Here is a 24,317-nt window from a genome sequence, read left to right as displayed (position 1 = left end):
CGTTCAAGAAAAGAGTTAGTCAGCGAAAAGTGGTGAGTCATCCAGTGTTGATACTGGAGGGGAGAGTGCTGGTGTAGCAGGCCAGAGGATCCTCCGACTGCGTGGAGCGTGCTGACAGCAGTTCAGAGAGCGTCCCGTCAGCGGCGTGTTCGTGAAGAGAGACGGCAGCGTTTGTCACTCGCATGTTCACACGCTCCAGCGCTGCTCATCACAAACGCTTACTTCATTGTGTGCCCAAACACACACACACACACACACACACACACAATAGCGCCGTCCTAAGACTTAGTGAGCTGCATAGATTATACATGAAATGTGTGTCCAGTTTATTCTGATTCTGATCACTTTACCTACCTATTAGATGTTTTTAAAGAAATCTTCTAGCTTCTATCTATCTGTCTTCCTGTCTGTTTTTCTGTTAGTCTGTCTTCCTGTTGTTCTATTGTTCAGTCTGTTTGTCTGACTCTCTTTCCATCCATCCATTGTTCCATTCATCTGTCATCTATCATTCTATCTATCCATCCATCCATCCATCCATCGTTCTATCCATCAATCATTCTATTCATCCATCATCTATCATTCTATCTATCTATCCATCCATCGTTCTATCCATCAATCATTCCATTCATCCATCATCTATCATTCTATCCATCCATCCATCCATTCACCCATCTGTCATCTATCATTCTATCCATCCATCCATCCACCCATCTGTCATCTATCATTCTATCCATCCATCCATCCATTCACCCATCTGTCATCTATCATTCTATCTATCTATCCATCCATCCATCATCCATCGTTCTATCATCAATCATTCCATTCATCCATCATCTATCATTCTATCCATCCATCCATCCATTCACCCATCTGTCATCTATCATTCTATCTATCTATCCATCCATCCATCCATCCATCGTTCTATCATCAATCATTCCATTCATCCATCATCTATCATTCTATCCATCCATCCATTCACCCATCTGTCATCTATCATTCTATCTATCCATCCATCCATCCATCCATCGTTCTATCATCCATCATTCCATTCATCATCTATCATTCTATCCATCCATCCATCCATCCATTCACCCATCTGTCATCTATCATTCTATCCATCCATCATTCCATTCATCATCTATCATTCTATCCATCCATCCATTCACCCATCTGTCATCTATCATTCTATCCATCCATCAGCCATCATTCCATCGTTTATCATTCCATCCATTCACCCATCTGTCATCTATCATTCTATCTATCTATCCATCCAGCCATCCATCAATCGTTCCATCATTTATCATTCTATCCATCCGTCATTCCATTCAACCATCATCTATATTCTATCCATCTATCCATCCATTTATTGTTCTATCACCTATCCATCTGTCAATCTATCTATCTATCTATCCATCGATCCATCCATAATTTATCATCGATTATTCTATCCATCCATCATCATCCCATCATCGATCATTCTATCATCCATACATCATTCTATTATCTATCATTCTATCCATCCATCCACCCATCTATCATCTATCATTCTATCCATCCATCCAACCATCATTCCATCATCTATCATTCTATCCATTCATCCATCTAACATCCATCCATCGTTCCAGTCCATCATCTATCGTTCCATCCATCCATTCATCCATTGTTCTATCACCTATCTTTCTATCCATCCATCATTCCATTCATCGTCAGCTATTATTCTATCTATCCATCCAAGCGTCATTCCGTCATCTATCATTCTACCCATCCATTCAACCGTCATTCCATCATGGGTCATTCTATCCATCCATCCATCCATCCATCCATCGTTCTGTCACCTATCTTTCTATCCATCAATCCATTAATCTTTCAATCCATCTGTCCATCATCCATCCTTTATTCTTCATTTATCAGTCCATCCATCCATCGATCATTCCATTTATCTGTCATCTATAATTCTGTCCATCCATCTATCCATCCATCCACCTATCTGTCATCTATCATTCTATCCATCCATCGTTCCATTCATCTGTCATCTATCATTCTATCTATCCATCCATCATTCCATTCATCCATCATCTATCATTCTATCTATCTATCCATCCATTGTTCTATCACCTATCTTTCAATCTATCTGTCCATCCATCCTTCATTCTTCATTTATTCCATCCACCCATCCATCGTTCCATTCATCTGTCATCTATAGTACTGTCCATCCATCTGTCGTTACATCATCTATCATTCAATCCATCCATCATTCCATTCATCTGTCCATCCATCGTTCCATTCATTTGTCATCCATCTGTCCATCCGTCAATGCATTATTTGTCCGTCTGTCTATTCTTTCTATCATTCTGTCTGTCCATTCATCCATCCTTCTGTCTATCATTCTATCCATTGTTTTACCTTTTTTGTCTTTCTGTCAGTCATTCCATCTGTCAGTCCATCACCTTTGTTTTATACAATTATTTATTTATATATTTGTTTGTCATTGATCTACATTTAATGAATCTATTTACTATTTTGGTGCACCACACAAATAGCATAAAATATAATGCCACACAAAATATTAATCCATTTATTTTAATGCTCTGCAAATTTTTACTCTTTTTATAAAATAATATATTTTTTTTATCCTAAAAGCATAACTGGAGCTTGCTAACCAACTAAGCTAAATCTTGACCTCTTGATGTACGTCCCAGTTTGCATACTTTTGCTCTATGCTGTGGCAGTTTGTAGTATAAATACAGTGATTAGTGTGTTCATTATGTGAAGCTGTCTCAGATTTTGGTTTCTAGGTGTAATAGCAGGCAGCGTAATTATAGTAAGAGCTCACTAGATTTTGGAACAGAGCAACTTTTGAATCACACATTGAATTCCCATTGTCATTTCAGAATTTTCAGGCCGAATTGAAACAAAAAACAAGCTCACTGTCATTTATCGTAAGAAGAGTTAGCCGGGGGGCCGATATCCGTGTTGGCGTGGGCCGAGAGCATATGTGGGCTCTTTCAATGATTACCACACTGGCTTATTTTTACATTCACAATGCACAGGCGTTCTTTTGCTCTGATCAGTGTGTGTGAGTCAGTGATCCAGGCCCTTAAGCCGACGGGAGTTTGTGTGTGTGTGTGTGTGTGTGTGTGTGTGTGTGTGTGTGTGTGTGTGTGAGAGTGGCTCAGTGGAGTGCATCTTCTCCCAGGGTAAGCTCTGCCCCGGTGCCTTGGCCCAGGCTTTGAGAGGTGCTTCAAAAACACCGACATAAAAACACTCTTCACACTGTAAACAGGGCGAGTGTGACGGGGTCTCTCCAGCTCCCAGCAGCACTCCAGCGCCCTGGGCCTAATCCACTGAACAGCAGCCGGCTTCTCTCTGTCTCTCTCCACTGCAGTGTTTTCCAGGAGGAGTATTGCTACATCTGTTTGAGGGTCCTCCAAAGTCATATTGATTAGGAGCCTTTCACTGTGAGCTCGGCCCCAAATTATATTAGAAACTCTGTTCTGATGGTAATGGGATTTTTGCTGTGCACTAAACATAGAGTAAAAACACTGTGTACATTCAAACGTTTTGGGCTAAGTGAGATTTTTATTATTATTATTATTTGAAGAAATTAATACTTTTAATTCATTTCTGTTTATGTTTATAAAATGTATATTTATAAAAATGTATTTATTGTCAACAATGACTATATGGTTTTGAGATCCATCTTTTCACACTGAGGACAGCTGAGGGACTCATATGCAACTATTACAGAAGGTTCAAAGGCTCACTGATGCGTTAGAAGGAAATACAATGCATTAAAAGTTGGGGGGTGTAAACTTGTGGACAGAATGAAGATGTGTCATTTTTTCTTTTTTTGCCTAAATGTCTTTTTTTTCATGTAGTACTGTCCTTCAGAAGCTCCAGAAGACAAAATAAGTTAAATTTACCCTCATCTTAGCTCTTAATGCATCGTGTTTTCTTCTGAGTCCCTCAGTTGTTCTCAGTGTTGAATAGATGGATCTCCAAGTCATTGTTGGAAAGGGTTCAAATACACAAAAATGCTGAAAAACCAAATAATTTGTGGGACCTGAAGGATTTTCTGAAGAACAGCAGGCAGTTTAACTGTTCAGGACAAACAAGGGACTCATGAACAACTATCACCAAAAAAAAATTCAATCAGGTACATTTACATTTATTCATTTAGCAGATGCTTTTATCCAAAGCGACTTACAATTGGGAATACAACAAGTGATTCATCTTAAGGAGGCAGTTCAACATAGGAAGTGCTCAAAAATACCATATATCTCAACAAAGTATTAAGAATCAAGTGTATGTAAACTTTTGAACAGGGTCATTTTTATAAATTCAACTATTATTTTCACTAAACAGATGCTTGAAGTCACCCTGAGGAATATATATTACAGCAACAGAATGCCACTCAATTGCTGTGCCCTGTGTGCAAATTATTCAGTGTCTCACAAGAATGAGTCATTGAATAGTTTTTGTCAATAATTCGAGGCAAAATCGGTCGAGCAGCGTCTTATGCAATGTAAAAGCCTTGTTACACCTCTAGCACAGTTAGCTAATTTTATTTATTTATTTTTTTGGTGAGCAATTGAGTGGCATTCTGTTGCTGTAATATATATTCCTCAGGGTGACTTCAAGCATCTGTTTAGTTAAAATAATAGTTGAATTTATAAAAATGACCCTGTTCAAAAGTTTACATGATTCTTAATACTTTGTTGTTACCTGAATGAATTTTTTTTTTGGTGATAGTTGTTCATGAGTCCCTTGTTTGTCCCAAACAGTTAAACTACCTGCTGTTCTTCAGAAAATCCTTCAGGTCCCACAATTCTTTGGTTTTTCAGTATTTTTGTGTATTTGAACCCTTTCCAACAATGACTGTATGATTTTGAGACCCATCTATTCAACACTGAGAACAACTGAGGGACTCACGATGCATTAAGAGCTAAAATGAGGGTAAATTGAACTTATTTTGTCTTCTGGAGCTTCTGAAGGACAGTACTACATGAAAAAAGATATTTAGGCAAAAAAAAGAAAAATTTATACATCTTCTTTCTGCTTCTCCCCACCCCCTTTTCCAGAATAGGGCTGTGCCTTTATAGCTCATTCCTCAGATACTCTCAAAAAACATATGTTGGGCTTTGATTATCATGTTTATCACCCTAAAATCATGCATTTTTAATCCAAATCATTTTAAACTTCTAATATACAGTTTTCTGAGCGCCCACATTATATGCGAGTACTGAACAAAGTTCTCTTTTATGTCGCATTGCGCTTAAACTGTCAAATACGCAAAAATTTGTTAAAAACACAAGTTACAAAAACAGTCGGTTGTGTAAAGGTGAACAGCTGGGAAAGAAATTTCATGTTTAAATTAGATCTCTGTATTAAGTGACAGCAGCGTAAAAATAGAAACGTGCTGTTTTCGTGCATGTCGTCTTAAATGCGAATGAGCTGCTGCTCCCCGTCCCCTTTTCCAGAATAGGGCTGTGCCTTTATAATTCGTTCCTCAGATACTCTGCCAAAAAACACCAGTTTGGTTTTGATAATCATCTTTATCGCTCTGAAATCATGTGTTTTAAATCCATATCAGTTTAAATTTGTGATATAGGATTTTCTGGGCGCGCACATCTGAAGCTACCACACAGAAAGCAGCTATCACTCAGCATGTCAGTACTAAACTTAGTTCTCTTTCACATTTTATTGCGCTTAAACTGTCAAATACACACAAGTTTATGTTAAAGACACATATAAGTTAAAAACCACAGTCGTTTATGTCTGTAAAGATAAACAGCCGGAAAAGAAATTGCATGTTTATATTAGATCTCTGTATTAAGTGACAGCAGTGTAATATCTAGTAGCTATACTGCTGTCTATGTTTTTTATATAAACCAAACAATAAACCCCACAGATCATCAATTATATCATTTTTGAAAATGCCCATGTTTTCATGCATTAAACATCTTAAACTCTATTAAACTCTTTAAAGGCAAATGAGCTGCTGCTCCACCCCCCACCCCCTTTTTCCATAATAAAGCTGTGCCCCTTAAGCTCATACATAAGATACTCTGCCAAAAAACATCTGTTCGGTTTTGATTATCATGTCTATCGCGTTAAAATCATGCCTTTCAGTTTCAACTTCTGATATATGATATTCTGAGCACACACATCTGAAGCGAACGTACAGAAAGCAGGTGTCACACGGCATGTGAGTACTAAACTAAGTTCTCTTTCCTGTCTTATTGCGCTTAAACAGTTTGTTCAAAACATGTTAAGACATTTCTTTCTTGAATGCTGCTTTTAATAAACAAACATGGCGGATTGTGTGCAGCTCATTTAGGGCGGAGTCTCTGCTAATACAGCCGTGTCAATCAACAGTTGTGGGCAGGGTCTGTAGAATGTGATAGGTGCCCTTTAAAATAAAAAGCTATATTGTATTTAACTCTAACAAAACTAGCTAATATTAACTTAAGTAACGTTAAATAATGGTAGAATATAACTGCAGTCAGTGACTGGAATTCTTACTGCCGACATCTTTAAATTCATTGTCTTTTCATTTACACACGTTGTTTGACCTTCACATTGCCAATTAAAGTGACTGTAAGTTTGTCCTTTCCAGATTGGACCGATTCTGAATGCAGCGGCTGCTCTGTTCTAATAAGGGTCTTATTCTCTTCATCTGTTGTATTAAAATGCGTTTCCGTACATCACGCGTGGATGTCCTCCTACACAACGCTTCGTGTCTGTTTTGCCAGCTTTGGCGTGTTGATGAGGCTACAGTGTGTTTGTTAAGCACACGGTGGGTGACCTCTGGGAATGGGTGATCCGCGGACCCCTAATTACGACCCGCACTTCCACCCCAGCGTCTGAGAAATACGTTTTTATCTCTGCCTCTTATTGTGTGGTCTCTTAAGATGGAAATGTTTTTGAGTTTGTGGGGTCGAGGAGGAGCCGTAAAACTATTCTGTTTTAAGGGGGAAAGAGTTAGAGTAAATGTGATGTTTCTCTGAGGATGCCGGATGCGAGTTTTGGAGTATAAAACTTTATGACTTGCGTTAGTTCTGGCAGTATATATAGATGTGTAGCGTTGAAACGGCTGATGCAGGAGATTGTTTGGCTGTGGATTTATCGGTGTGAGATGCTCTAAATCTCTTTCTGTTTGGCCAACATAGTATACAACGCAGCATTTCTGAATTCTTGCCAAATTAGTGGTTATCTTTTGTTATATTTCTATTTATGTCAGAAATAGGCTAGTAGTGCATTTTTCTAAAATAAAATAGTAATATTTTAATAAAAACAAACATATATGCACACATTTGTGTGTGTGTGTGTGTGTGTGTGTGTGTGTGTGTGTGTGTGTGTGTGTATATATAACAATTTTTTTAACATAAATATTAAAATTACTTTTTTCTGAATATAACAATTATTTATTATTGTAAAAAGATTGTGTGAGTATTAATAATAATTAACCTATTTCATAATTGTATTTCTTTAACTTTTAATTCTTAAAAAATATATATAGTACATTTTTATTATTTGTATATTTGACTTTAATTGTACTGCTAAATATACTAATATGAAATTGTTAATAAATAATTATGAATTTTTATATAGTTTTGAAATTATAAATATACATTTTTAAATAAAAATAAATGCTAAATTTTGCTAAATGCCAAATTACAATTTTCAATTTTTATTTTATGGCTACAATAAAAAAAGATAAATAGCTACATAAACTTTTATATAATATTTAAATATAACAACTTGTTTATAGTTACATTAATAATTAATTGTTTTAGTTTTTAGCATTTTAAGGTGGTTTTTTTTTACATTTAAATACAATTTAAAGTTTTCTAAAATATATATATATATATAGCTATATAGCTTTTTTTAGAAATATATATATATATATATAGTATATTTTTATTATTTTTATATTTGAATTTAAATGTACTGCTAAATATACTAATAAGACTTTGAATATAATTTAGAATAAAAAAAAGCTAAAATCTGCTTTTATTGCAAAAAGAAAAAACATTGCTACATAATTTTATGTACTATTTAAATATAACAACTTCTTATTATAAAAACTTCATAGATACATTGTTTATATATATGTATATGTATTTTTTCATTTTCATTTTGTGCCTAAAATTAATAAATATAATATTGATTTTTAGGCACAATGTAATATGTATTCAATTTTTATTAAATTTGAATTTCAATATACTAGTAAATATACTAATAATACTTAATTATAAAATAAATAATTATGATTAATCATGATTAGTAATTATAGATAATTATAATTTTAAATATAATTTTGTATTTTTTAAATAAAAAGAAACGTTACATTTAATAGGCTTATACTTTATGATTTTGCCCTGATTATTTATGTAGATATGACCAAAAAGAAAAACTTGGCAACTGGATAGCATTGTGCGCTGGCATTGTGGTGTCACATTTGCATAGGAAAAGCCACCTACTGTAAAAAAAAATTAAAAAAAAATAATAATCTGGTGTTTTATATATATATATATATATATATATATATATATATATATATATATATATATATATATATATATATATATATAATCATATCTGAACTTGAATGAATTTCAAATGTGTTAAGCAGTATGTATATTAAAGGAAGTAATATAAAGTAATGTCAGTTATGGCGTGTGTTTTGCATTTGCTGTGTCATGATGTGAGAGTGACATTGATTGACAGCATTGCTGCTGTGCCGTAATATGGCTCTCCCTCCGTAACATTTATCATTACAGGAAGCTTAATTAGCTTATGTATGTATTTAACCTTAAAGAGCAGCACTGCAGGGACACGATTCACCAAGACTAATGACCACAGAGAGATCGCACACATTTTCAAACTGGCCTTTTTCCCAACGGGACCCCGGCCGGCGCCTGCCTCCTCCCTCTGCGTTTTCTCTCACACACCGTTTTATTTTTTCCTCGTTCTCACTTTGATGCTCTGCCTCTCAATTTCTCTCTCCGTTTGTGTTCTCCAAGTGTCACTTCTCCTTCTGTCCCTTCTCAATCTGTTTTCTTGTTCCCACAATGCAATCTTTCTTTTTCTTTCACTTTCTCACACTCTCGCTCTCTTCCTCCTCCTCGTCTCGTCTCGGTGGGGCGACTCTTTCATTAACGAGCTGCGGGCAGAGGTAATTAATTGTGGGATGAGTGACAGAGATGCCATTAGCCCAGCGGGAAGTGCTCTGGCTGCTGTGGTCCTTCATGCCGGACGGCGTAGCCGCACAGGAAGTGACACGGCGGGCGTCTGTCACCAGCCAGCCATTACGCCGCGCCCCTCACGTCTTCAGTCAAACAGTGCCCTCGTCCTCGCTTCTCATGCCAGCCGCTAGCGATAAGCTATCTTGTTTTTACATTAGCAAACACTTTACTGGTAAAACAGAGATGGCTGAGGCTGACATGGAGATTGCATGAAGATTTTCTGATAAGAGACTTTTAGAGCCGGAGTGAGGCCGGAGATCTTGTGCTTTCTTCATGTTGTGTCGGCTGTTTGTGCCAAACAAATGTCTTTGAGCTGCAGCGATAACAAGTGCTCCATTTGTACATTAAACGAAGGTTTATTCTTTGTGTCTCGCACGGTTAGTGTTGGATCAATACTAACATTTTGGCTTGAGTATCATAGCAGCCTTTGGTATCTTGATATCAGTGCAACAAGTAAACAGATGAAATAAAACAGAAGCTGCCAGAAGATTCAAGAATTCACAAATGTTATGTTTGTTTTTGTGCTTTTATTTATATATTTATAAAATGTATCTGAATGTGGTGTTTATGTAAATTACAGAATGACTGTTATGGTCAGTAAATATATTTATTCATAAAAATATTTAATAAATCTTCCAAGTCTGTGTGCAACATGCACACAAATGTGTGTGTGTATGTAGTGCATTGATGTGAGATTTATAAAGTAAATGTTATTAATTATTTAAAAAAAAAAATATATATATATATATATATATATTATTTCTAATGTTACACCTAAAATAAAAAACAAAACAAATGGCAATATAATAATGTCTAGGATTTATGGCAGGAATAATAAAATACTAATAATGTAAAATGTAAAAAAAATAATTTTATATATAAAAATGTACATAATTTTAATTTAATTTTTAATTTGAATATTTGTATTTGAAAATATTTTTTCTTTTAAATAAAATTGTATTTTTTGAATATAGATATAAATTCAATATCTGAGTATCTGATATATAATTCTAGGTGTTATGTATCTATTTTGATTTTAGGCATGAAGTGTAAAAAAACTGAAATACAATTATTATATAGATATATGTGATTATGATTTTAAAAAATTACAAACAATAAACTAAGAAAACTAAAAAGAAATTTTAAAATTCTATAATTTTTTAAAATATTGTTTTTAAATCATAATAAAATTGTATATATTTTTAAATGTTTTTATATTAAATTTATTTTTATATTTTATAAAAAAAAAGAAAAAAAAATATATATATATATATATATATATATATATATATAAATATATGTGTGTTTGTGTATGTGTGTGTGTATATATATATATATTTATTCCATGGAATGTCTGGATACTGGATTCTGATTGGCTGGCAGGTGTGCAGTAAAACCGTTTAATGCACAGGTAGTTCCAAGTCAGTTTAATCACCGTTCTATATTAATGCGCTGCTTTAATTGATTCACGCAAAAGCACAGAGAGAGAGAGAGAGAGAGAGAGAGGTCGGAGATCGCATTGTGCTGCGCACATACATAAACTTCTTGTCAGCGTTTGCCTGCGATCCTTATTAAAATATCCTAGATACTAGATCGCTACATTATATTCCTCAGCAACGGGTTGGTAAAACTGCTGTTTTTGAATGAATTGTTGTTTGTAGAGAGAGACGCACAGTATGCAGGTACGCACGCACATTCACATACACACACACGCAACTGTCATCTCTCTTGCCTTCACACTCTCTCTTGGTCGATCGATAATCTACTGAAACAAATGCTATTTTTCATTCAAATAAATGTGATTTTACCGGACTATTTAATCTCTGAGTCTGATTTGAAGCGGGCAGAATGCTAGAGCTGCGTGTCATAACTGACGAAAATAACCGTCTTTTTTATCCATTCAGTCAAATTTTGCGCTGCAAATATCAATCCTAGTTTTAATTTGTCTATAACCATGGAATAAGCGGGATAATCAACGGCTTGCCGTGCGTTAAAGGATTTAAAATGCACTTCGCGGAGGCAACCACCCTCCGCTTCGCGTCGGGCGGTTATTAGCCTCCACGTCGTGCATTTAAAATCCTTTAACGCACGGCAAACCGTTGATTATCCCTTACATATATTATTACTATTATATTATTATAATTATTATTATTATATTGCATAACAGTGTACATATTTTTAATATTTATTTTATTATTTTATATTATAATTAAATTTTATTATTAATATACATTTGTATTACTTATTTTTGTTTTAAATAATAATTTTTATAGGGAATTACTTTAAAATACCTATTATAATGAACATCAATTCGAAGTCTGTCTATCTATTTATCTATCTAATACTTTTTTTATCATTTTAAATTATAAGTAAATGTTATATTTTTTAAATGTTTTTATAATTATTTTTATATTTTATTTTAAATGTTTAAAAATTATCTATATAAAAAAATATATTTACTATTATATTATTATTATTATTATTGTTGTTATTACATATTTTTTCTATTTTTTTTTATTTTTATATTATAATTAAATTTTATTATAAATATAATTATTTTAAATAAGATTTTTATATTTTGTCTGTCTATCTATAAAATATATATAATCATCATCTTGAACATTCTTATTTGTCCTTGTATTGTTTGATCTATGTACCATGTTCAGATATTGCGGTACTTTCCGATTACCATATTAATGTACCATGGTATTATTTGATTACGATGTTTAAGTACCACAACTCATCACCCTACCGCTAGTCCACGGCTCCAAATCTCATTGTTAAATGTGCTTTCATCAGAGCTGTCGGGTAGATGATTAGTTCAGCTTCTGCAGTGAACTGACATTTCTATATGGACTATAATTTGTAGTTATTTGTATGTACTTTCAAGCCAGGCTTCATAAAGCACCTTCAGAATATTATCCAGCTCCAATCAACCAATCAAAGCTTTAGAAACTTCCGCCTCAGATTATACAGGCCATTTAAAAAATCAGCTTTAGCTGAAGAATAAGGTCAAAAAATATCATGTAACGTTTAATTGGAACAGCTCCCAAGTGATCCGGAGACTGAATTTATTTTTCTCGGCACTGAGGGAAGGGAGCATATTTCATGGATTATGGCTTATGAAGACTGAAAATGGGATTAACAGGGTAGAAGGAATGGAAAAATGAGAAAAACGGAGTGAGTGACTGAGCAACTGACTGCTCGGGAAATTATATATGTAAGCAACAATTCGTTTTTTTCCCTCTAGCCGACCTGCAGTGAAAAATTGGATTTCTTGTGCATTTTGTGTGTGCGCGCGTGCATTTTCCGAACGTGTGGCATGAATTTCTCTCCCTCGGCCGCTCCGGCTTTTTATGTTTCAACGGAGAAAAGTGCTTAGCTGTGTGATAAGCGGGATATGCACAATAAGGTTAATGGAGAGACTGTCAACAGGCAGTAAGCTGCCAGGCCTCTCCTAATGGGGTGCTAATCAGTGCGAGGGAAAAGCCCTACTGGGGAAACAAGCAGCTGCTCGGGTGGCTGGATACAGTTACCGCTGCCGCGTAGATGCATAAAAACACGGGCGGTGGCGTTATGATGTCACACAGGAAGGCACTGAACATTGCTTGAAAGCCAAATGGGATAATTCATCGCTTAAGCCGCCGTAAATGCAAACACAGGGTGTTTTTTTTGGACGATATTTCGTTTTCGCAATACATGAATATGGCCTACTGTTTGGTAAAGCAATAAGCCACGAGAGACCGTGCGGTACAGTGTTTACCACGTTTGAAGTTTAACTTAACAGTGTTGTTTCAGTGTCATCGAAATACTATGATAGTTTTTATTAAGATTTTTTTTAATTAATAATTTTTTGTTATTCATTTAAAAGTACTTTTTTTTTATAAAGTTTATATAGTCTATATAGTTTTTATTTAATTTTATTTAATTTTTATTTTGGTACATCTAGAAACCTCAAGCTCGATGTTTGTAATTTTTTATGGGGGGGGGGGTAGTATTTAAAATAGTTTTTTTTAATTAATTAATTTTTGGCCAAAAAACAAGGCTAAAGTATTTTATTTTTTATTTTATGTTTTTGCTTTGAAATCTAGAAACCTCAAGCTCTGTTGTTAGCAGTTTCTTGAAAAAGTATTTAAATAAGTGTCTATTTTTTTAGAAAATACAAGAAATTGTATATAAAGTATTTTTTATTTTATTATTTTGCAATCTAGAAACCTTATTCTCCCTTGTTTGTAATTTTTTGGGGAAGTATTTTTTTCTATATATTTTTATAGGAATTGTTATATATATATATATATATATATATATATATATATATATATATATATATATATATATATATATTAAAAAAACCTCAGCTCCATTGCCTCAAGCTCCATAAGCAGTTTCTTGAAAAAGTATTTTAAAAGTATCCCTAAAGAATTTGTAGATATTTTTGCCAAAAAACAAGGCTAAAGTATTTTATTTTATTTTATTTATTTAAAAATTCTTTGCAGTTACTTGGAAAAAGTATTTTATAAGATTGTTTTTTAAGAATTTGTACAATTTTTTTGCCAAAAAACAAGGCTAAAGTTTTTTTTTTTTTTTTTATGTTTTTGCTTTGAAATCTAGAAACCTCAAGCTCCATTGTTTGTAATTTTTTTTTAATGTTTTTAAAAATATATATATGTGACCCTGGACCACAAAACCAGTCTTAAGTCGCTGGGGTATATTTGTAGCAATAGCCAAAAATACATTGCATAGGTCAAAATTTTTTATTTTTCTTTTATGCCAAAAACCATTAAGAAATTAAGTAAAGTTCATGTTCCATGAAGAATTTTTGTAAAATTCCTACTGTAAACATATCAAAATGTAATTTTTGATTTGTAATATGCATTGTTAAGAACCTAATTTGGACAACTTTAAAGGTGATTTTCTCAATCTTTTTGATTTTTTTTTTGCATCCTCAGATTCCAGATTTTCAAATAGATGTATCTCAGTCAAATATTGTCCTATCCTAATAAACCATACATCAATAGAAAGATCATTTATTGAGCTTTCATATGATGTATAAATCTCAGTTTTGTCAAATTTAACCTTATGACTGGTTTTGTGGTCCAGGGTCACATATATATATTTTTTTAAATTATTTGTACTACATATTTTTGCCAAAAAAATCCAGGCAACATTTTTTTACTTTATTTTTATTTTATTATTTTATTTTGTTTTTGCATTTAAATTGTATGAAATCTAGAAACCTCAAGCTTATTAATTATATCATTTATTAATGTATTTTGACATTTTCATGAATGTATTTTTCAAACAACAAGAGTGACGTATTATCCTGTTATTAATACCTGTTTAAGATCATGCAAATAATTTTGCGTTCTTGCAGCCCTAGCCATTGGCTTTTAGCCACAGCATTATGCAAAAACGCGGCTGTACCGTACATAATGAAACACATTAATCATAATAACCTCAATAAACAATTCTTCTGTGCATAAAATAGTTCATTAGCCTAACCGTAGGCTGTTTACAGATGCCACCATGGCAACATGGCACGTTAATATAGAATTCATTTGATGTGCCTTCAAACAAGGCTCGTCCAATCAGAAGCATTAAAGGCAGAACTACACATTACATTATATATGCGGCGCTCCCGGCGCGATGAGTTATGTATTGGTAAACGCTGACATTACCTTCCCGCTCTTTAGTTAACAAGCTCTTCAGCTTATCTGTAACCTTTAAGCCACGTTCAGCAAACACTCCATCCCTGGCTTGTTTAATTCATAATTAAGTAGTGATTGGAGCTTGTTAATGAGAACAAGCAAACTGACATTAAGAGGGACGGAGCAGGAAATGTCTTCAGGGTGCAGTTGCCTTCAATTTGAGTAGAATATAAACAGGCAGTGGATGTTGTTATCAGGTTTGTTAAGAGAAAAGACAGTGGAGGTTTCTAATTGACAGCAGAAAACAATCAGCTAAATTATTATGATATTTAAAGTTTGTAATATTAATCATAGATAGATGTGTTTTAATTGCGTTTGAAATATGTTTGGCGTGAGTTTATCAGTTGTGTTCGGAGGAATTATCAGGAGAGCTTTAAAAAACTATTTTGCAAATGGTGGTTTTGGATCAGACTAATGATGTCATGTGCTAAAACTTTGGAGTGCACGCACATGATGGAGCAGCTGCATCCCGATTCTAAACGGCAAAAACTTGATGAAAAGCCCATTATAGTCCATTAGTGGAATCACCTGTGCTAAATATCTATGACTGCAGTCTGTTAGCGCTCCACCATGGGTTGTAATTTGTCGCGCTCATTTTCATCACCTTGAATCAGCCTCTTGTGGAGGTACTTTGAAACTTTGAAAGAGACGGGATTGAACTGTTGTGTAATCCACTCCAGCAGCAGCGGGTCAGGAAACTGAGAGCAGTGGCGTGAATTCAGGAATTCAGTCTTGTTTTTGTTTTTGTCAAACTTAGGTTTTTTTTTGTTTTTTTTGTTTTTTTTTTTTCTGAAAACGGTTTGTGTTTGTGTAGTTTTGTCTATTTGTCCATCCATTATCTGTCAGTCTGTCATTGTATCTATCTGCCCGTCTGTCCAGCTGTTATCTATCTGTCTGTCTGTTACTTGTAATTTGTCTTTTGTTCTATCTGTCCATCTGTTATCTGTTTGTCTGTCTGTCATTCTGTCTGTCCCTTTGTTGTCTGTTATCTGTCTGTTGTTCTATCTGTCTGTTGTCTGTCTGTCACTCTCTGTCTGTTGTTTGCCTTTCTGTCTGTCATTCTGTCTGTTTATCTGTTGTCTGTCTGTCGTTCTGTCCATCTGTTATCTGTCTGTCGCTCTATCTGTTCATTTGTTATCTGACATTCTGTGTTGTTTCTGTCAACCATTCTGTTTATCTCTCCGTCTGTTATCTCTCTGTCAGTCTGTCACTCATTCTATCTGTCCGCCTGTTGTCTGTCTCTATCTGTCCATCTGTTATTTGTCTTTCTGTCTTTTGTTCTATCTATCCATCTTTTATCTGTCTGTTTGTTGTTCTATCTGTCCATCTGTTGTCTATCACTTTATCTGTCCGTCTGTTATTTGTCTTTTGTTCTGTCTGTCTGTTATCTTTCTGTCTGTCACTCTGTCTATCTGTCTGTTGTTCTATCTATCTGTCTCTCTGTTGTCCGTCACTTTATCTGCCCATCTGTTATGTGTCTTTCTGTCTTTTGTTCTATCTGCCTGTCTGTTATCTGTCTGTCTGTCACTCTGTCTATCTGTCCTTCTGTTGTCTGTCACTTTATCTGTCCATCTGTTATTTGTCTTTTGTTCTATCAGTCTGTCTGTTGTTCTATCGATCTGTCTCTGTTGTCTGTCTGTCACTTTATCTGTCCATCTGTTATTTGTCTTTCTGTCTTTTGTTCTATCTGTCTGTCTGTTATCTGTCTGTCTGTCTGTCAGTCTGCCATTCTGTCTATCTGTCCGTCTGCCATTCTGTCTATCTGTCCGTCTGTTGTCTGTCTCTCTATCTGCCCATCTGTTATGTGTCTTTCTGTCTTTTGTTCTATCTGCCTGTCTGTTATCTGTCTGTCTGTCTGTCTGTCTGTCAGTCTGTCACTCTGTCTATCTGTCCTTCTGTTGTCTGTCACTTTATCTGTCCATCTGTTATTTGTCTTTTGTTCTATCGGTCTGTCTGTTGTTCTATCGATCTGTCTCTGTTGTCTGTCTGTCACTTTATCTGTCCATCTGTTATTTGTCTTTCTGTCTTTTGTTCTATCTGTCTGTCTGTTATCTGTCTGTCTGTCTGTCTGCCATTCTGTCTATCTGTCCGTCTGTTGTCTGTCTCTCTATCTGTCCATCTGTTATGTGTCTTTCTGTCTTTTGTTCTATCTGCCTGTCTGTTATCTGTCTGTCTGTCAGTCTGTCACTCTGTCTATCTGTCCTTCTGTTGTCTGTCACTTTATCTGTCCATCTGTTATGTGTCTTTCTGTCTTTTGTTCTATCTGCCTGTCTGTTATCTGTCTGTCTGTCAGTCTGTCACTCTATCTGTCCATCTGTTATTTGTCTTTCTGTCTTTTGTTCTATCTGTCTGTCTGTTATCTGTCTGTCTGTCTGTCAGTCTGCCATTCTGTCTATCTGTCCGTCTGTTGTCTGTCTCTCTATGTGTCCAACTGTTATTTGTCTTTCTGTGTTTCTATCTATCTGTCCGTTTGTTGTCTGTCTGTCATTCTATCTATCTGCCTATCTGTCTGTATTGTTCTGTCAATCATTCTATTTATCTGTCCATCTGTTATGGTCTGTCGCTCTATTTATCAGTACGTCTGTTATCTGTTTATTTATCTGTCCGTCCGTTTGTCTATCATTACATCGTTCTATCATTATGTCATTTTATCACTCTAATATTGTCCATCGTTCTAATTCTGTCTGTTCATTGTAGGAAACATTGAACATTTGTCTTTGTCTATGTTTTAAATTCTGCTTTCTTGCATTTAAATTTTAATTTCAATTCTGTCATGTCTGCTGCCTCAATTCAAATTCAATTCTAATTCAGTAATTGGGTTGTAATTTTGAAATGTTGCACAAAAGACATTTAATGATGCTTGAACAGTTGAATCTGTTGAGCCTTTGAGTGTCCAAAGTATCATTTGATGCTTGAAGCATCACGTCCTTAGCTGAATCTGAATTTGTGTTTTGTCACAGAATGTAATGCATTTGATGAGGAACTTTTTTGGCAGGTCAAATTATACTTGTTATAAGTAGCAGGCAATTGTTATTTTTCATGTATTGAGTCACGTATACTGCATATTCAGATATATTACGTTAAAGCATTTGCCATACTTCTAAAATACTATACACTAAGAAGTAGATATACTGGGAAGCAGGGTGTGTATGTATATTTTGTGGTTCTAAACCACAGCTGAAACCCTTTTCGGTGACAGAGCTTTGTGTTTTCTCATTAAATACACCCTTCTCGAGTTTCGCCTTATCAGAGTCGCTTTCTGATACCCGTGGACGGTATATTTGTTTACGGGCCAGTCATCTGGAGTAATTTATCATTAGTTCACTGTTGTCATCTTCGGCAGAACTAAAGGTGATTCATCGTGCTCATTTTGCAGTATGAAGGCATGCTATCCTTCCTCCCGCTGCAGTCGCCACCTGTGCGCCCCTCGTGCCTCCACAGACAGTAAATCCTTCTTTACAAACACCCAATATGAAAATGAGATTTATTGTCGCACTGATATGCAAACCTGTGTAGATTGATGGAGGTTCGGGTTAAATAGTTGCATCATTGTTAAGCGTGCTGCTTTTTTGGCTCGGGCAGACGGTGTGTCGGGCGCCTAGTCGTTCTGATTTATGTCTCCTCTGCCTGCAAATTGCTTTTACTGCCACCCTGATTATTGTTCTGTGTTAATTAGATTACAGATCGTCCGAAATATCCTCAGATGCACAACTTGGAAGCGGAAGAGCTGGTTTGCGACCAACACCTCTGTGCACCCGTCAATAAGTGATAATCATCAATCAATTAACGTGGTTTGTCTAAATAGGAACCTTGTTTCGCTCTCCAGTTCGGTCTGACCTGCTAATATATCTCAGGATATGAGACTAGTTTTCCATCAGTGTGATCAGAAGTCACGTCAGTATGAGTGTCTTTGATAAATGCCGCAATCGGTAACGGGTAGAGTAGACCGTAATGACTCTTCTAGCGCGACTTGACACACAGGACCAAGGAAGATATTCATTTACCGCTTCATCAGTGTGATCTGCGGAGAGAACCCGCGCTTCGTAAAACTGGAGATGGATGCAAGTGCTGTGTAATAGGGTTTTTAGCCTCAGATTGCTGGATTTTAAGTTATTCCCACCCTAATGGCCTCGATTTCCGTTCTTGGCGCATTTGTGTGAGACTGAATGCCGCGTTTGTAGGCAAAGTTTCAGCCGAATAGACGTTATTTATTGTCCTTGAGCTCAATAAACTGGAATCAGTGTCATCTTTGGAGTGAAAGTGGAATCGGTTACGATATTTATGAGTCGGGATTGTTTGTGCTCTGCTTGAGACTGAATTATAACGTATTGTCTTTCTTTTTTTTGTCTTTTTCAGGGTTGCCCGCAGATTCTGCCTAGCAGCGACATTCTGGTACCGGCGGGGATCGTGCGGCCAATCACGTTGCGAGCTCGAAACTTGCCCCAGCCTCAGTCGGGACAAAAGAACTATGAGTGCGTCTTCAAAATCCAGGGCAAAGTCCAGCGTATTCCCGCGGTCCGTTTCAACAGCTCCTGCATCCAGTGCCAGAACACTTCGGTAAGAGCGCTTTGCTTTATTTCTAAGACAACAACTCACTTTTACATACAAACTGCACTTCAGTTTGGGAACATGTGATGAATAGTGACTATTAAAGAAGGAAAGATGGATTTTCTTTAAGGTTCAAGTTGATATTCTTTAGAAATGTCAGATTTCTTAAAGGAATAGTTCACCATAAAAATAACAGTTGTGTTATTACTTATTCACCCTGATGTCAAGCACTATAAAACACCATAAATATCAATGTGAGCCGATGGCGTCCCTTTTAGGGGATAGTTCACCCAAAATTGAAAAATGAATTGGTGCAAACTGCCGTCCCGCAAGCAAAAAAAAAAAAACGCATTTAGGTATTCAAATCTTAGATGTTTTTAAAAGATCCTTCTATTATTTATTGAAACTCACAATAATATTTAAAATATTAGTAAGCTTAATAAATATAAAATCATAATTTATTGGGCACTTTCAAATGAGAGGTGGCTGAAGACTGGAGACTGGAGTAATGATGCTGAAAATTCAGCATTGCATCACACAAATTACATATTAAAATATCTTCAAATACAAAGCAGTTGTTTTGAATTTCAATAATATTTCAGATTTTTCTATTCATTTTTTTTTTTTTTTAATTTTTTTTATATCCATATTTTCTTTATGGATCATGTGACTCAGTAGACTAACAATGCTAAAAATTCAGCTTTGCATCACAGGAATAAATTACATTTTAAAATACATTCAAATAGAAAACAGTTGTTTTGAATTTCAATAATATTTCAGATTTTTCTATTCATTTTTTTTTACAAATTTTTTTTTATCCATATTTTCTTTATGGATCATGTGACTCAGTAGACTAACAATGCTAAAAATTCAGCTTTGCATCACAGGAATAAATGACATTGTAAAATACATTCAAATAGAAAACAGTTGTTTTTAATGGCAATACTATTTTAGATTTTTGTATATTTTTTGTACATTTTTTAATCAAATAAATATAAAATAAAAGAGCATAAGAGACTAAAAAACATTGAAAATATTAACAGCCCGAGCTGTTTATTTCATGTGAATTTTGGCATGTTGTTTCACTATTTTGTTCTTTTGAATGCGCAAGATCTAAATGGTGTGAATATTTTAATTTATGATATTCCAACTACTTTTATTCACAGAATAGGTAAAATATCAAATTATTGGCACCATATTTGATTTTCAATGCACAGTGACTAAAACTTGGGTCTGTTTGCCACACACAGCTTCAGAAAACATCTAGTGCTTTTTTTTGAGCTTGTAAGTCCTAGGAACAGCAGTTGAATTCAAATGATCTATGTGAAGATTATTTACTTTGTGTGGTAAGCGTAAAAAAAGAACAAAATGACAGCATATGGGTTTGGATCGACACGAGGGTGAGAAAATAATAATGACAGAAGTGTTATTTTTGAGTGAACTATTGCTTTCAGTGTATCCTAAACGGCAAGCATGTCATTTATTAATCAGCGTATTTTTCCAAGCGTAGCCTCACCCCAGATGGCATTTGAATAATTGTCATACGAGCAGATGCATTGTTTTCTCTCATTATATTTGGCTTTGTGACATTATTTTTCCATTTAAAAAATTAGCATGAGCGGCAAATCGTCGCTTGTAGGGCAAAGAGGTGGTGATGAATTCGTCTGAAGTGTGCCGAGAAAGCCAAGGTGACTTCTCGCTGAATCACTGATCGTAAAAAAAAATACGAATCTTTATCCGGGTAAATCGGCAAATACATCAATTTATAACGCCGAAAGTGTTGTTTTCTCAATCCCGGTGAAAAATGGAGCATGTCAAGATGTTGACATTGAGAATCTCTCTCCCTCTATCTCTCTCACTGTCCTCCCGTTCGCTTTCGTATGCGGCCGGTACAGGCGCTTGCCGTCTGTGACCCATCTGGTTGTCACGGTAACCTCAGGGAATCTTGTAAGATAATTAGCTAGGCGCTGGACGTGCCTCGTAATTTGGCACGACAGCGTGACCCGGTGAAAAGGAATGCGCTGAACCCCATTTGCCACGCTGGAGGTGGAGTGTGTGCCCTTTGATCTCTGTACCCTGACGGGTTCAGAGGTCAAGCCACTAGCCCGAACCCTGTGACAAGACAATTGATGTCCCGTCGCAATTTAATAATGAGGATCACGTCGCCCCGCTACTGGATTGATTGTCGCCCTTTCCGGGAATGACACATGCTGCTGTTCTCGTTCGGTTCGAAGGTCTCCTCGCAGGACCCCGGTGCAACTGTTGTCCTTCCATCTGTTTTGACTCATCTCCTCCTGTTCATCAGTCTCCGTGTCTCTGACCCGCGCTGCCGCCCCCGACAGCGCTATGCATTTAAATTGGAATTGAAACGTAGCGACTTGTGCAGTCTAAATGCTGCCTCGGACCTGAAGGCATTTAGATGCAAAGTGAGTCCTCCGGGCCGCCTGTCAGTGATGATGCCGGCGCGTATTGACTATATGGAGGGCAACAGGTTTTTTATTTACTTATCGCAGATGAATATTGACATGGGGATTTCTGTGCAGGTCTTCTATTTATGAAATCTTGCGAAACCGACAAATTCACAGCATCTTACATCCCGTGTCATAAGTAAGATGTTGACTTGTTTGTCCACACTGACTGCAAAACTGTGACACAAATAGATTTCTGTATGTAAGAGATAGTATATGGCATTGTAGGGCAATATGTATTTCATACAGGGTACTTGATGTGCTTTTTTGAACTGTAAGAACTGTATTTTATTTTTATTTTTTTAATCAAGAGGTGCTTAAAGCAAACCCTGTTGCAATCAAGTAATGATACTGTTCTTATTTACTCACTGATGCTGATTTTCACTCACATTTGGCACTTGGCCAGTGTTCATTTTGAGCCATTGTAGATTGTTACCTCTTAGTATTTGCCATATAGGCAAATGTAAGTGTAATAGTTCATATCAGGGTTATTATAGTTTACTAAAACTAATCCGAAAACAAAACAGAAACAGTTTTGTTGCTTGCAAAAAAATATAAATAAATTATATATTTATTATATATTATAATTATATATTTTTTTTTATTTATATATATTTATATATTTTTTAAAATATGCAGTATATAGACATATTTTGAAACAATAATAAATAAATTAGAAAACATCATGATGAACTTTAAATCAAAATAAAAATGGACAATAAAAAAATACATTCAAAATATTAATAAAAAACTAACAGTAATCTAATGGCACAAAAATAACATAAATTTTATTTATTTTAAATGAAATATTTTATTATTTATTTATTGATGTTTTTCATTCATAAATTTGATGAACAATATCCTATTTAAATTCTTTGAAAACCCCACCCCAAAAATAGTGCTTCTTGAAAGACCATAAACTTAAAATAAAATCTAAATATTATTTAAAAAATAACTAACGGTAATCTGACAAAAACAACACTGGTTCATACCAGACTTTATTTATGTATTTATTTATTTATATAAAAAATTAAAATGAAGACTTTTTTATTTATTATTTTATTTATTTAAGTATTTATATTGACTTTTTAAATTATGTAATAAATAATTTTATGATATGACCTGAAAAAATGTGTTAATGTCTTAAAGTTCTTAAAGGACCATGAACTTTAAATTAGGGCTGTCCCCGAATAGTCGAAGATTCGATGCATCGATATGCGGAGCCTGATTCGACCACCGATCTCACAGTCGAATCTTCGCGGGTGAAACGAGCATCACACCATTTTGGCAATATAGGGGTGCTCAATGTCTAACTGCACACAGAACTGCTAGATTTTGTACGGACATATTAAGTTATATACAGCCTTAGATTATGATAATGCAGTAAAAACAAAAGTGAAAAGAAAGAAGCGTTCAATAAATATTTTTAACGTGTTTGTGAACAAATCCAACCACCCCTGTGACAGATTTAATTTTCACTTGCCCTGATCCATGATGAGATGAGGACGGCAGGGATTAGGCGGCGATCACACCGAACGCGTTTTTGCCGTTGGAGGCGCCTCTTTTGAATGGTTTTCTGTTGGCAGTGAGCGTTCTGCGCTCCGTTAATGCGTCCCCGGCGCCTCGCGTTTTTGCAGGAGCGCTCTGAGCGCCTGAAGTTGAAAAAAAATATCAACTCTGAGCGGAAAAACGCCCAACGTTATTCGCGTCCTTTCCCATTGTCCAATCTTTCGGGTCTTCGAAAGTTTACCGTCGCTTAAAAAGTCCGGAGACTGCAAGAAATAGAGGAGAAACCTTTGGTGTCTATCATGGGAAACCAGGGGCTGTATTATTTAGGGTTTCTACTAATATGACAGTTTAATTAAATGCAAAAAAATAGATTTTAGAGCGTTCGCGCTATAATCCTTTGATTTGACTGACAGGACAGCTGTTTTGGTCGTTGCTTAGCAAAAAAGGCAGTGCTGTGCGCCTTGCGTTTTTAGAACTAAAAGACGCGTTCTGTCTTTTTATTTAAACCTAAATAAGTTTGTCTGTCAGTTGGCAGGCAGTTTTGGTCGCTTTATTAAAAGTTGTTGCTGTGTGCAGTGTGTAAAATAAAATAAAAATTGTTTTACCCTCCTGCTGACTATAGTGTCGTGTCCCTCCTATCCCATTCACACACACACACATAAGCCTAGATGATTCGACTATCGGTCGACTATAGAAAGATTCGAAAATTCTGATTCGACTATGAAAATTCTTAGTCGGGGACAGCCCTACTTTAAATCAAAATTAAAATGAAAAATAAAAAAAAATTAATTCAAAATATTAATTAAAAAACTAACAGTAATCTAATGGCACAA

The 24,317-nt window shown here is 35.2% G+C and overlaps 1 protein-coding gene across 1 annotated transcript in view; it reads left to right on the top strand.

Moving 5' to 3' along the window:
* Positions 1-24,317, top strand: part of plxna3 (plexin A3) — a 199,168-nt gene that overhangs the window by 111,651 nt on the left and 63,200 nt on the right. Inside the window, exons 8-9 of the mRNA XM_073819872.1 lie at positions 18,636-18,750; positions 19,316-19,516. Coding sequence (XP_073675973.1) covers positions 18,636-18,750; positions 19,316-19,516 — 316 coding nt within the window. The remainder of the gene's footprint in view (positions 1-18,635; positions 18,751-19,315; positions 19,517-24,317) is intronic.

Source organism: Garra rufa, chromosome 15 (genome assembly GCF_049309525.1).
Source record: "Garra rufa chromosome 15, GarRuf1.0, whole genome shotgun sequence".
NCBI classification, from domain to species: domain Eukaryota; kingdom Metazoa; phylum Chordata; class Actinopteri; order Cypriniformes; family Cyprinidae; genus Garra; species Garra rufa.
The sequence above is the reverse complement of the archived record's forward strand: the minus strand, read 5'-3'. Positions and strand labels throughout refer to the sequence as shown.